Source organism: Schistocerca serialis, chromosome 7, assembly GCF_023864345.2.
Source record: "Schistocerca serialis cubense isolate TAMUIC-IGC-003099 chromosome 7, iqSchSeri2.2, whole genome shotgun sequence".
In the NCBI taxonomy this organism is placed as follows: domain Eukaryota; kingdom Metazoa; phylum Arthropoda; class Insecta; order Orthoptera; family Acrididae; genus Schistocerca; species Schistocerca serialis.
Genome location: NC_064644.1, coordinates 330,593,644 through 330,608,689, shown reverse-complemented (window position 1 = coordinate 330,608,689; position 15,046 = coordinate 330,593,644). Strand labels below are relative to the sequence as shown.

Below are 15,046 nucleotides of genomic sequence, written 5' to 3'. Positions count from 1 at the left end.
CTCCTTTCCGCTACTTACCCCCTCCCTCCCCCTCCACACCTTCTCCCCTACCCTCCATCTAAACTGCAACACTTCACTGTCCACCACTCCCACCATACTATCCCTCCCCTCCCCAGCCTCCTCCTTACCCCCATCCAGAGACTGCAGAAGCGCATATGCCTGTGTGTCTACTGCTGACAAAGGCCTTAATGGCCAAAAGCTATGTTTGTGTACATCTTTTTATTGTGCCTATCGTGGCTCAGCATCTCCGCTATATGGTGAGTAGCAACTTTCCTTTTCTCCCTCTGTATATTTTTGCACAAGACGGGGCAACACAACGTCACTTGCCATGTGAAAGATTAGCTCTGGAAGCCTTTGGTAAAAACTGCATCAGCTCTAGGTAATTTCAAGGGTTGTGGCTTCCAGATCCATGTGACTTGACTGTGGGGATATCTGAAAGATTGTGTTGTATCAGGGATGTATTAGGATTGTTCTAATCTGAAAGGCAGCTTTTGATGACGTATTGATCCCCTTACACTTGATATGCTGCGAGCAACTGTCGCCCATGTCATGTTACGTATGCTACATGTTACTGACATGGGAGACCACACTGAACAGATGATGTAACTTCTGATCATATCCTAACCAATATGCTAGAAACACCAGTATCATGTGTTTTGTCGTCATCCCCATTTTCCTACATCCCCACCACATTCTGACCTGACTGCTTACAGCACCATATTTTAACCTTGTGGCAGAAAGTGGAGCTTTTTTTTGGGCATACACTGCAAGCACACCAATTAATGAACATACCTATGATGTTTCAGCATCCTGTGATACAGCCCACACTGCAGCACTCAACACTGTCAGTCTATTATAGTCACACACTAGATATGAAAAGTAGTTGAATTAGGGGAACTAGATCATTTAAAATCTTCCAGTTCGATGCAGAAAAGAGTTAAAATCATTTGCCATTTATTGGCTGTTTTGGAAGTTTGTGGCAAGTTCCTATGGGACCAAACTGCTGAGGTCATCTGTTATGCTTTACAGTGTCAGGTAACTAATCAGGAGGATGAGAGTACCAGTGTCAAAGTGTTTTCTAGTGAGGTACACAGATGGCATTTGTCATTTGTGGATGTTGTATTCAACCAAGTATATGCAATGCAGTGTCCATGTATCATACAGACGTTGTCAACATACTACAGGGAGACAAGGCAGTACAAAAGGGGAGTTGAGAAAGTGTCGATGCTCTGGAACCTCACACGAAGACAAGTATCTGTCTATCTCCGCAATGTGGCGTTACGGGCACCACCGCCCTAAGTGGTGGACTTCCACAGGAATATCTTATGAAGCCTGGAATTGAAGTTACAGAATGGCCCATATTCAAGTCCCTACATAAACCCCACTGTTCATATATGGGACATGTTTGACAGATGTCTTCATGGTTGTCCTGTTACACGACTGACTCTACAAGAACTTTCATGGGCTCTCACTGATGAAGAGAGACTCTCCCTTTTAGGAGTGGAAGAAAGATGATTGAGCTAAAAAAATTGATACAGCACAACGTCTGTACATCCCCGATCTATGCGAAGTGGACGAACCTGTTCTCGCTCATACTGACACATTGCCAAGCCTGTACTCTTTCAATCTTACTATCTGACCCTTGTTGAGAAAGCTTAACTGTATGATGACATTCTAGATGTGTTTGTTTTCTCTAGCACTTCAATTTTTGGCCCAACCCATTCATTCTTTCAAGTCAATTTTGACTTACTACATCAAGAAACACAGTTCATAACTGTTGTCTTATTCACCATTTTGCTCCACCCTCAGGCAAATTTTTAAAGTGTAAATAGTCTGAAATCAAGTTTTTGTACAAGCCTGTCAGTTCTATTTCATTAAGAAATCAAACTGTTGGTACTTTCCGTATCCTTACTTGGGATATTTTTATGTAGATAAACTACAAAAGAAATTAACCCTATTACACTAAATATAATGTACGAAGGTACAATACGAACCTCTTTACAACTGAAAATTTGTATTAGTATGGTAAAAATGTAGGAGAAAGATTAATTTAAATTTCAACCATATGAGAGCAAAAGGCACCTTCCCTTAAACGTTTTCTTTCTTCCCACACCACCCATGAACGAAAGATTAAAAAGGCAATGAACTACCCCTCTGTGTAATACGAGAACAGAATATTTAAGTACTGAAGTAACCACAGCAAAGGTAATATTTTTCCTCGCTGTTAACTAAGGAACTGCATGCCTAATATTATCATGCAACAAAATTATTACATTCACAACTTTTATAAGAAATTATTTCGACAGTCATATTGGTTAATAAAGGATACGGACTGCACGCTCGGCCTCCAATTCAGAGCTGAAACGCACTAAGCCAATCTCTTTACCCCTAATCTCTGCGAATTTGACATCTCCGATCTCCCCATATTTATCCCGAAGCATCTGCCATGTTGCAGAAGGAGGAAGCTGGAAAGACAGACCATTAACAACTTAGTAACAAAGGCAGAAAAGACAAATAGTATGAAAATGAAATAATACGGAACTTTTTCATAAAGCCTTTTACTAACAAATACAATAATATAATTCAACATCACTGTAACTACTCAACCATTAAGTGATAGTACATCTTCATAGGTACTGTTTTTGTACTTTAATTTTTACGAGAACAATTGTCGAAACTTTGGCCAGTCCAATGAAGACAATTCAGGCAGGAGTGGGAATTCCTACAACACATTTTACATCAGCTATAAATTTCTTAATTAAGTTACTGCTCATTTACAGCCAAGCATATCTCATGCAATCGATCATGCAATTCAGTACCTGACAAATACATCACATAAGCAATATGGAAGTCCATGATCTGAACCTTATTTGATCATAAGGTTAACTTCCCACTATTGAATGAGGGAAAGCACTATTATGTAATCAATAATTAGTCGAAGTGGAATCATGTTACAGATGCCACCAAGCCGACAATGATGTGATTTGATTTTAATACAAAAAATTATTCTGGATTGCATTACACATAAAATGAACAGTAGTCAACTCACATTTTTGATCAGGATAGTATCTGAACCTCTATGACCTGGAACTGCTGCACCTCCCATTCCAATTCCTCTTGATGGTCCATTGGCAAATCCACCATCCGCTGCCCCTCTAAAATCTCTTTCCCCTAAACCAGAGCCATAACCACCTCCTCCTCCACCACCCCCAAGACTAGAGTTAAGAGAATCAAAATCACGTCCACCGCCTCCGAACGCACTATTACCCACTAAGCCTGCTGCTCCACCACCGAAGGCGCCTCCAGCACCGCCACCCATAAATGAACTGCCACCTCCAGTGCCAATATTTCCACCAAATGATCCTCCTCCTCCACCCAAACCAACACCTAGTCCTGCTCCCCCAGCACCTAATCCTGCACCTAAATTGCTTCCCCCAAATGCACCACCTGCCCCAATCCCTCCTCCTAAACCAATATCACCACCTCCGGCTCCCATAAGGCCACCTGCTGCAGCAGCTCCTAAGCCACCCACACCAGTTAAACTGGCAGGCAAAGCTGCATTGTTACTCAAACCTGTAAAAGAAAAATAACTCCCATTAAGCACAGAACACATTAAAAAATTAATATACATTAAGTCAAATGAAAAAACTGTTGCTCGGTGCAGTACACCATTCCCATTTATTTCCAGATGCGTACTTATCTTTATTGTATTGTACATGACATGCTGTCCTGACAGTAATTATTTATGCGACATTTGCTAGCCAGTACACGCTTTCAAGACGCAGAATGAAATGAAGTGTGGCATGGCAAGGGCCTCCCAGTGGGTAGACCTGATTGCCTAGTGCAAGTCTTGAGGTGACGCCACTTCGGTGATTTACGCATAAATGAGGATGAAATAATGATGAAGACGACACAAACACCCATTCTCTGAGTGGAGAATACATCCAACCCAGACGTAATTGCACCTCGGCCCCCAGCATGGCATGCCAGCACGCTGTCCATTCAGCTACGTTGGTGGACATAAGCAGAATGTTTAGTATGAATGCACAGAAATAGAAGTGCATTCACTGATGTACATCTATTGGCAATATTAAACATTCTGCATCCAGGCAGCAAGTCCATGCAGGATATGGTGGCTAGTGCACAGTAACAACTTTTTATACTAAGCACTGGGTGAATTCATTCATTTGTTCGGAGGAGGAGGCCGCTATTGCTTTTCAGCTTTCCACCAGTTGGTGATGTGCTGTTTTGACAGAATCAAGGTGCACGCCCTGCAATCTTTCTGAAACAATTTTCCCGAAACTATTTGCTAAAAAAATTTGCTTATGTGTTCCTAGTAGCTTCACAATGAAGTGTCCACTTCATTAACAATCATAGTTATTGCGATATTTCTGTTTAATTACGACACTGAAAATTTCAAAAAGCAACGAAAAATATGGATTTCTACGACTTTGCGTTTGGTGCATATTACATCACATGTCGCTGCTTGTATCACATGCACCAGCAGTAACGCTAGAGTGATATGTCCACAACATTCCTCACTTAGCATTCACAGCTTGATATACTGAAACGCGATTTTGGTAAATAACAGCACGCAAAGAGAGTAGTATTTTGCCATATTGTTAACACACAGAACTTCGTTATTTACCATATAACTAGAAGACATTTTTGAAGAAACAACTATGTACTTTTTAGGGGCCTTTCATATCTGGTGAAACGAGAATTGCTACAGGTTTGGGAACAATGGAACTGAAAACATTACACATCTATTTTTGCACTGAGGATATGCTTTTAAATAAGCTACTGACCTTACTTGTCCTCAGTTCCTCATGTAGTAAACTAAATACATCATCGTTTCAGGATTGTTGCAATTATGTCTGCACCTGTCACTAAGGTGACATTATGTAAACAAGTGTTTTGGCAAAAGAAGCAAATTTTAACACGGCAACAAAAGGAATGCAGGTTTTACTCAAAATTCATCACTCGTGATGTTTCTCTGAAAGTTGCAAAACGTTAACGAGTCAGGCGAAAATGAAACTCTGCTTTTGTTTTATTTTCAGCGGAATTCTTTTTAGATACTAACCAAAGAAGTGATAGTGAATCTTTTTAGATGGTCACATTATAACGGCACTTCCTCTCCAGCACAAATCATTTCCCCTACAGCGCATTGATGCCAGGACCTAAACGAGAATCTTTAGAATCTAATGACATCAATATTTATCGAAATAGGCAAGGTAAGTGAGTTAAGTCCAACAACAACAAAATTGTCAAACTTTAGACACAACAGCAAAAAATAACAAGATTAAAAATTCGAAGAATTTCATGAGAAGATCAAATTAATCCTTTCCAGAAGAACATAAAGAGAAAATTGCCTTGGTAATGAGCAAATGACAAAAACTAGTAATTATTTCACCATAAACTAAACTGTACAAAATATGAAGATACCAAAACACTTTGAATCAGAAAGTTAGGTTTATGAACAGAGATCAATGTAAATATGAAACCTGTAAGTTTCTTCCATAACTAAGCTTTTGGCCAGAGAGGCCTCTTCCCAAATTACTCACATGCAACTCACTCGTGTACACACACACACACACACACACACACACACACACACACACAGATGTGCTCCAAATACTGAACGTGTCTTCTTGGTAACACCTGGTAGAATTTTAACTCATTCACCGAGTTAAGTAGCAAATCCCAAACAATGTATCATACTTCAAAGTAATAAAACCAATGAAATTCACTTTTTACGTATTTCCAAGGAAAAAAATGTTGACATTACAGGAAAATTTCATTCCACGTTGTTATACTGGTACACATCTAAGATTTGCATGTCTTGCTAAGTTTAGTTTCTTCTGGTAAAGATAAGAAAAATAGTTACCCAAAGATGCTGGACCAACAACATTAGACAGTGCTGATGCCGCTCCTGTAAAAAAAAAAGGTTTTTCTGAAGTACATATTTCGCAATCACCAAAATACAGTAAAATAACAATGTCTACAGACAAATATTTTTTCCTTCAATAGGGTTTTAGGTCATTTGCTAACAAAGTGATCAGTAATCAGAAATCTGGAGGTTTTCAGGCTGTATCACAAATGCACACAACTTAACCCCAGCAACATATTGCCACTCTCTGTCCATGAACACAATAAGCGTTAATTTGTAGTCTCGTGTAAAACCACAAATGGGTGTCAATTTAAATAAAGCATCCAGAATGAACAACAAATTATTTGTATTTGGAACTTGTGTTATTTGAGTAACGCCATAGGTAACTACCGTTACACAGAAAGGAAAAAAAAAATCCTTTTGGGGGATTTGTGCTTAGACATTTTCTGCCAGCATATTGTACTGACAAGGGAACCTCCCCATCGCACCCCCCTCAGATTTAGTTATAAGTTGGCACAGTGGATAGGCCTTGAAAAACTGAACACAGATCAATTGAGAGAACAGGAAGAAGTTGTGTGGAACTGTGAAAAAATAAGCAAAATATACAAACTGAGTAGTTCATGGCAACATAGGCAACATTAAGGACAAGAGAAAGGCAAGAGCGCCGTGGTCTCGTGGTAACGTGAGCAGCTGCGGAACGAAAGGTCCTTGGTTCAAATCTTCCATCGAATGAAAAGTTTAACTTTTTATTTTCAGCTTATGTGACAAACTCCAATGTTTTCATCACTTTTTTGGGAGTGATTATCACATCCACAAGAAAACCTAAATTGGGCAAGGTAGAAGAATCTTTTTACCCATTCGCCAAGCGTACAAGTTAGGTGGGTCGACAACTTATTCCTGTCATGTGACGCACATGTCGTCACCAGTGTCGTATAGAATATATCAGATGTGTTTTCCTGTAGAGGAATTGGTTGACCTATGACCTTGCGATCAAATGTTTTCTGTTCCCATTGGAGAGGCACGTCCTTTCGTCTACTAATCGCACGGTTTTGCGATGCGGTCGCAAAACACAGACACTAAACTTATTGCAGTGAACATAGATGTCAATGAACGAACGGACAGATAATAACTATGCAAAAATAAAGAAAGTAAAATTTTCAGTCGAGGGCAGTCTTGAACCAAGGACCTCTCGTTCCGCAGCTGCTCACGCTACCACGGGACCACGGCGCTCCTTTTCTCATATGGTCCACTATGTTGCTTATGTAGCCCATGGACTACTCAGTTTGTATATTTTGTTTATTTTTCACAGTTCCACACAACTTCTTCCTGTTTTCTCAATTGATCTGTGTTCAGTTTATCAAAGCCTATCCACTGTGCCAACTTATAACTAAATCTGAGGGGGGGGGGGGGGGGGGGGGGGGGGGGGGGGGGGGTGCGCGATGGGGAGGTTCCTTGTGAGAAGTGTTACCACACCAGCAGTTTGATATTGGCTACAACCAACTCATCTGCTCTGAATAAGGAAAAGTAGTTTATAGCATCCACAATGAAACTTAGTACAGCTGAGGCTAAAACCAACTCATCCGCACTGAATAAGGAAATAGCATCCACAATGAAAGTTAGTCCAGCGGAATCCTCCACCACCATCCCTTTCATAGAAGTCTCACCTATCCAATGTATGCAGAAGTCAGGTTGTCATCCCAGCAAAGCACTTAAATGCCGAACAGGGAAATAATACTCTTATTCTTCAGTAACTGATCCTGACCCAAGCCAGAATTTTTAAGTGAGTTCAACACACCCTGGGTTACAACATTCCACATGCATCATCTGTAGAATATTTTCACTGTCCTTTCCCAAAGATAATGGTCTCCATGCAAAACCTGTTCTGTATTTAGAGTTCACACACCGAATTATACCCACGTCTACAGGCTGCAGGTGGCATGTTCATTTAGCAAGAGGAAACACACATGTTCCTGACATATCACCACCTTTTCATGTGCAGAAGATGTGTCAACAATAAGAATTATCTTTCTTCTTACTGAATCCATCTCCACATTTCAACCAAGAAACTTCTTATTTCAGCAGACAGCGAGGTACTGCTAATGAAATTTTAGGTACACAGTAGCATTTTTTATATCCCACAGTACGTCAATTTTTTATTATTAGTGGCATCGCTAGTAACACACACTAAAATCATCTATTCTCCTTGGCATCCTGTTCTTCTGGAAATGAAGTATAGAAGACCCCAGTCCCGCCAGCAACAAAAATATTTCTAGGCTCATAATAGTTATCAACTGTGTCAAAATTTTAACATTAAATTCTTTTCATGTCTAATGCCTTACTTTCTCTATATAAATTTTGGTAGGAGAAGTTACATCTTTCTTTTTCCAAGCAGTCTTCTCAGCCACTATTCACCTGAATCTTCTTTCAAAATCTCTGGAAATTTTTGAAACCTTTGTCAATAAATTTTCACCTACAGGAATGTATCCATTTCTCATTTCATAAAATCATTTTGTTAGTAAGAGGGTGGTCTCCAATTCTGTAAGGCACCTACAGTCTCTCAGTTTAGCTCCAGAGCCAATCGGTGCAATGTCATATCTAAGCTTCAACTGTACTATTATAGGAAATAACTGCAAATATCATCTATGGGCATGTCCCTCAGGCAACTGTACAGTTTTCAGTCTCCTTGTCACCTGTCATCTGAACATAATGATGTTAGAAAGAAAGCAGCCATCTACAATGTATTAATGTAATAAACTTTCTGGGGGTCTGACATGACTCATGATTGTGAAGTGAAGGAAAATTAACCTCACTTCCTCTGCAAGAAAAATTAAAGAAACAACTGCAACTCTTTTTTCTGCCTCCCATTGTCACAGTAACAAATCCTGCACAGAAAGCCACAACAGAGAGAAACTGGGATAGGGGCCATTACTAAATGCAGTCAACACACCCTCAATTCAGGTAACATAAGGATTTTGAAGTGAATGGGCAATTAAACTTGAAAGAATGAAGCTGAAACTTTTCCCTTTCAAATGCCACAGGGATACTAGTTTCAGCATTCAGGAATGTCCCCTTAATTTTTCAGTACCAGGGTGTATATGTGGACAAAGAAAAAAAATTCCCGGATATCTCGCGGATTTCCCAGTTAAAAATACATTTTCTCCCAGGTGGAAACGTACTTTTTCCCCGTTACCTGACAGTAAATTTTCTCTAGAAACTGTAACCTATCCATCCTTAGAACGGTTACGGTTTTATACACGGGCGTAGAATTTCCAGCACTTTAGAAAACGAAACACAGGGGGAAAAAAAAACATTTTGGGAAGATCTTTGATGTGCAGTAATATGTACGCTGCATATTTTCGTATTACGAAAGTATAAATTCGAATTCCATCAAACAGCGCATGTTACTTTCCGAAGCATTGAAATCGAGATTGCGATGCGCTTTTGTAAGCCAGTCATAGCTCATGTCACGTGATTTTCACCAGCCGATGATACCAGGTATTGAGAGCTTATGACACGTGATGAAGTCAGCCAATAGCAACATCACTGTTAAGTAGCGCGTACACAAAAACAGAAAAGTTAATGTTTTAAATTAATATACACAGTGTAGCTACAAGAAAAGTAAAGCTTTCACTTATAATATTGGTCTATAAGATTAATACGCTGGAAGAGAAGCTAAGCTTTCAAATATAATGTTGGTCTTTTATGCGCGTATTACAATTTAAAATATATCACACAAATGTGCCATTAAAATTTTTAATAACGACATAAATGTCTTTTCTTCTGGGCTCCAAATTCATCTAAATGACTCGTCATCAAAGAGTTTATTTTTACATGACAGTCAAACATTCTTAGATTTAAGAAATTCAACGTACATTCTCGTACGTAGTTCAACTTGAGTAAAAGGAAATTTTCTTTGATAGTAACGTTTCTCAAACCACCATTCTGAATATTTTCCTGCGACCTGTTAGAAATAGGTGCGTTTCTGCAGTTGCCAGAGAGCGCCAGATGACAGGCATCACCGCACTTGCGCAGCTATGATGTCGTAGGGAGCCGTATGTTCGTACGTGTAAAACATGATACGCTCTTACATTAGGTCACAAAAGAAACAAGACATTCGAACCTGCTGCTTACACAGCCAACAGCCACATTTCTGTAGCCAGAAGTGGGAGAAGATACTACTCAACTGCGAATGCGCATGATTCCGCTTGTAACTGCTAAAACGAATCTAATGTAAAAAGTTGTGACGTCACGCTCATCGGAGGCAATTTGTTGTTATGAATCATTAAGCCTTTGACAAGTTTTGCTGTTGGCAGACGCTTGTATGAGCACTTTGTTTTGTTGTTGTATATGGCGCATTTACTTTGCAGTTTAAGTTTTATTTTTTCGTTTTTTCACTCGTTCATGTTTTATTGCTGAAGTATTATTCTGCAGTAGCGGGATACAGTTATATTCTTTGTTAGAGTATCTGTTCTTACCAGTCAAAATTACAAAAATTTAACCGAAAACAATGAAAAATTTCCGGAATTCTAAAATATTCCCGGGTTTTTCCCGGATGAAAAAATTTCCGGGTTTTTCCCAAGACTGTATACATCCTGAGTACATACCACACAAAGGAGGAAGAGCCAAATCTTATTCTTTGCTTAGTCAGCAAGTTTAGCATTCCAACTGTCTAAAAAAATGTTGTCTTCCTTTCTTTTGCTGCCCATAACCTAACTTCCACAATGTACAATCAAATCAACTTGTTCACTCTACAATTATTTTTGGTTATGTCAGATCAGGTGACCTACATGTGAAAATCTGTGTCCGAAAATATCAACTAAAAACAACCTATTGGCAATAACAACTGATTATGAATTACTGACTACTTTATCAGCAATTTGATGTAACTATCAGAAATGAAGAATAGTGGAAACTTTCAAACATGTCTGGAAATCACAATTTCAGTTTGCAAACTAACAACTGACTGACTTTCTTAAAGCAAGGTCCATTAAACCACACTCCCGTGACATTCTTCTGGCAATTTCACTGGAACAAATATATCCATTAAAAGTGGGAATTCTTTACAGACAGGATTGTTAACATCGGGTTTTACAGGATCAGTAAATATCAATATCCTTCATGTTCTCAAATTGTGCTTTCCCGAGCAAATTACAAATACTAGAATTTTTCAGCCAATTGCACATGTTAAGACTGTTTTGAACCAACTGCATCTGGTTCATTTTGCACAAGCTAGATCATGCATGTTGGCACAGAGATCACAAATTTTCTTAGAGTCAACTCTTAATGCACATGCACGTAAAACTATCAATACTATTCACACAAGGCCTCCAAATTATCCAGATCTAAATGTAGAGGAGGAAAATCATGTATTTCACGAATTTGAGCTTACATGTGTGAAGATGCACAATTCTGTTCTTAAATTTATTTTAAGGCCTACAGTGATCAGATTCATACGAACAGGAATTCTACAACTGTTTTCTAAAGCTGTCTTCAAACAAAATGGAAACAGATGATTATGGCTCAAAAACAATTTTTTGGGGCATTCAAAAAGGGACACACATGTAACAGTTGCTGAAACCTTTATTACTAATTAAGGAAGACAAGTGTAGGACATCCTCAAAGAACAAGTCAATGTTAAAACCTGGTCGACATAGAATTTTAAAACTAATATATTTCCTCCCAGACAAAGTGTCTCAGCAGATCTGAACAATTAGAATTAAGTTTTGAGTATCTGCATCAAGTTAAAATTACTCAAGTGTCCTCACACAAAGACTGATTACAGTATGTTGTTTGCAGAGTTCATCCTGTGATGCAAAAAGCTATCAGGCATCACACTGTTTAATGTTCGACAGCATGTGTCTACAACGTGGCATGTACCTTACTTGTTCACTACTGTAAACTCTGCACACTATGAAATTCTTGGGTGTGAAAACATTTTAACACTCCACAATCGTGTTCAATGTTCCATCTAAGGATGACTCCAGAGTATCAAAAACCTTGCAATTTTGCACAGTACCTTAGTCCATCAGACACTCTACAGATCTCTTTGTGTTTGCCAGCAGATGAGAGTGCAGCAATGAATCAACTAAGATTATTATCTGAGGAACCCAAGGCCATATCGAAGTGGTACGTGAAGTACAAAAACATGGAGTTGCAATGACAATGGCGTGATGTTTATGTAACTCAGCCACCAACATGTTCAACAACACAGTAATCAGGATAAATCTGAAGCCAGTAATACTTTCAGCATGTGCTTAAGGGAAGGTGTGGCCAACCAAAAACCTCAACCAGTCCAGCTTCTAGCACTGCTGCGTTGCAACATTTTACTACATCACCTAAAAATACCCAGGGTGCATGTGAAAGTGGGATAAGCCAATTAAGACGAATTCTGAAGGCCCGATGTAAAAAATACACATTCCAAGATCACTGTACTCTATGAATGAGAGGGAGCCAAATCGCAGCATGTAGTACAGCGAGTGGTTTGAAGGCGTGTTTCACGAGCAGGAACAGTTTGCAGGGATGGTTATTTGGTGTGACGAGGCGCAATTCCAAATGAACAGTTTGCAGGGATGGTTATTTGGTGTGACGAGGCACAATTCCAAATGAACAGTTTGCAGGGATGGTTATTTGGTGTGACGAGGCGCAATTCAGACTGAACAGTACTGTAAACCACCACAAATGAAAATAGTTATGTTCACATGGACAAACATGTTAATCTACTGAATAGTAATGTGTGGTGCTGTCTGTCATTACACAGTTTGATTGAATCATTCTTCTTTGAATGTACCATAACTTGTGAGGTATCTTCATATGCTGCAAACATGAACTTTACCTGCAATCCGAGAGGTGTTTGGATATGAAAGATTTTTTTAGCAACAACAAAACAGTGTTCTGCCTCACTCCCATGTCAGATCATCCTTTGATGAAAAACTACCCTGAGAAAGGGCAGATCGAAGAGTAGCTTCTGAGTACCCACCAGGGTCCCCATACGTCTACTTCTGCCTATGGGGACCCTGAAAAATGAAGCTTACCAACAGAATCCGTCTACACTGAATGAGCTACGAGAAACTATCAAGCCATCCTATGATCCTATCACATTCAATTGGAAAAAATACAGAACTTCTGTATGTAACACTTTTGTTGTTCTCTGATAGATGGCACTGTAAGTGACAATGCATTTGAGTTCCAAAATGGTGGTATCTAGAGAAAAATGTATTGCATAAAAATAAGAAAAACAAATGTGTTCAGTTTTATTGTGCAGGAGGCTTGTTTGAGGTGTGTCCTCTCCAATCTCACCAACAGGCTGCTTGTTAGTATGAATTATTTCACAGTAACTACCCATTTCAATGCACTCATTTATCCACACATGGAATTATTCAACACAACTGAAACGTGTTTCCAATGTAATCTGAACCACATTATCATGCATTGTTGCACTTCATTATAAATTTCATTCTTCAAGTAACCCCACAAACTGAAGTCAGGCAGGCAAGAAAGATATTGCAATCTTGCAAGCCAAGACATTGGACTGCATTCTCCAGTCCACCGACAATTGTGCAAATGCTTTAATACTTCCCTTGCTGCTACAAATTGTGTGTGGACAACCATCAAGTGGAAACCATATTGTCTGTTACAAATCCAAGTAAAGGTCTCCAAACAATACAGGAAGATTGTCTAAGAATTTTTGAGCACTTACTGTGAAATAATTCTAACAAACAAGCACCCATTAGCGAGAGGCAACACCTCAATTTGTTTTCTTCAAAATTACTGAACACTTCTGGATTTTTTTTTTTATCCAATGCATTTTTCACAAGATTATACTGTTCTGGAATTAAATTGTGTTACTCATGAATTACAGCACCACCTGCAGCATAGCAAAGAAAGTTTCATACTTTTTACTCCGTAATTCCCAATCCACAATAAAAATGCAATGTTCTTATTCAAGATTTCGGGGTTGGAGACTATGCTGGACATGTGCCCCCTTATATCTATCGGTTACAATGGAGGCAGCAGCACTGGTACACAGTTACATAAGCTGAAAATATTTAGCATATGCAGAATACAGCAATAATACAAGTATAAAGAATGCAAGTATAGCAATGCTTGGGGAAATGCCAACTGACTATACAATAACAACCAGCTCCTTCAACAAATCTTTCTATAGAACCATAGGAAGTAGTGAGCAATGAAATACAGAACCACAATCCCACTGAAATGACTGACTAGTTTACTGATGATCTGATAGCAGACCAAGATACTGGGGCCGTGGTATACAGAGCAGCTGTCTCAACTGGAAGACAATCTGCATAGGTGTTGCAAAGACCATAGCATTTAAAGTAGCTCTGATACCTCTACCAGCCCATGCAGCTATTCTAAGATTGTTGCAAAATGCCATGAAACCCCTCTAAGGCTAGTGCAAATCATCAGTTTTTACCTGCTGTGAGTACTTTGTCACTTAATGATAACGAACTGATGCACTACCCAAAATTGGGGGGGGGGGGGGGGGGGGAAGGAGGTTCAATAGTTTATTAAGCTCACACAATACATAGGTAAATGAAACTATTGAATTTTAGATTCTCAAAACAGCTACTCTGCTTTCATCACTGCCTCGCATAATCTCAGCCTGTGATAGGTTGATTTTGCTAGGGTTTTGGTTGAAATTAGTCTCCATTCTTTCTGCAGGGCCTCCCCCAGAAGTGTATGTTTACCCATTGTGGACATGGTACATAGGCTGGTCAAATATTTAACAATGAAATTCACCAAACAGCCATGCAATTGTGATGTGATTTTGTTCACCACCGGTTTTGGCAATTCATAATTGCATCTTCTGGCCCCTATGCACCGCAAACTTAATTGACATTGGCTTACTGGGGCCATGCAGAAACATATGGCCCCAGTATGCCAATGTCTTATTTTTTTGAGGTGCAAATGCAGCCTGAAGGTCACATAATGAACTGCCACAACTGGTAGCAAAAACAAAGTAACACCTTAACTGCACGGCCCTTAGGTAAATTTCATTTTTTAGTTCCACAAGTGTGTCCCTCTCATGATTCCCATTTTCAGATCATCCAGTCCAATTCACCCACAGTAGCTTGATTGGGTTACTATTGGGGACAGGGGAGGCCATTCCACATTTTCCAGAACTTTCTGAAGCTC

At 39.3% G+C, this 15,046-nt stretch overlaps 1 protein-coding gene across 3 annotated transcripts in view; it reads right to left on the bottom strand.

Moving 5' to 3' along the window:
• LOC126412462 (myelin expression factor 2) overlaps positions 1 to 15,046 on the bottom strand; it is a gene marked incomplete in the record, with an annotated part of 106,595 nt that overhangs the window by 35,920 nt on the left and 55,629 nt on the right. For all 3 annotated transcript variants that reach the window (XR_007575289.1, XM_050082073.1, XM_050082072.1), the window contains 3 exon segments: positions 2,330 to 2,465; positions 3,050 to 3,573; positions 5,888 to 5,932. Coding sequence is in view for 2 of the 3 variants with exons in the window: in XM_050082073.1 (XP_049938030.1) it covers positions 2,330 to 2,465; positions 3,050 to 3,573; positions 5,888 to 5,932 (705 nt within the window).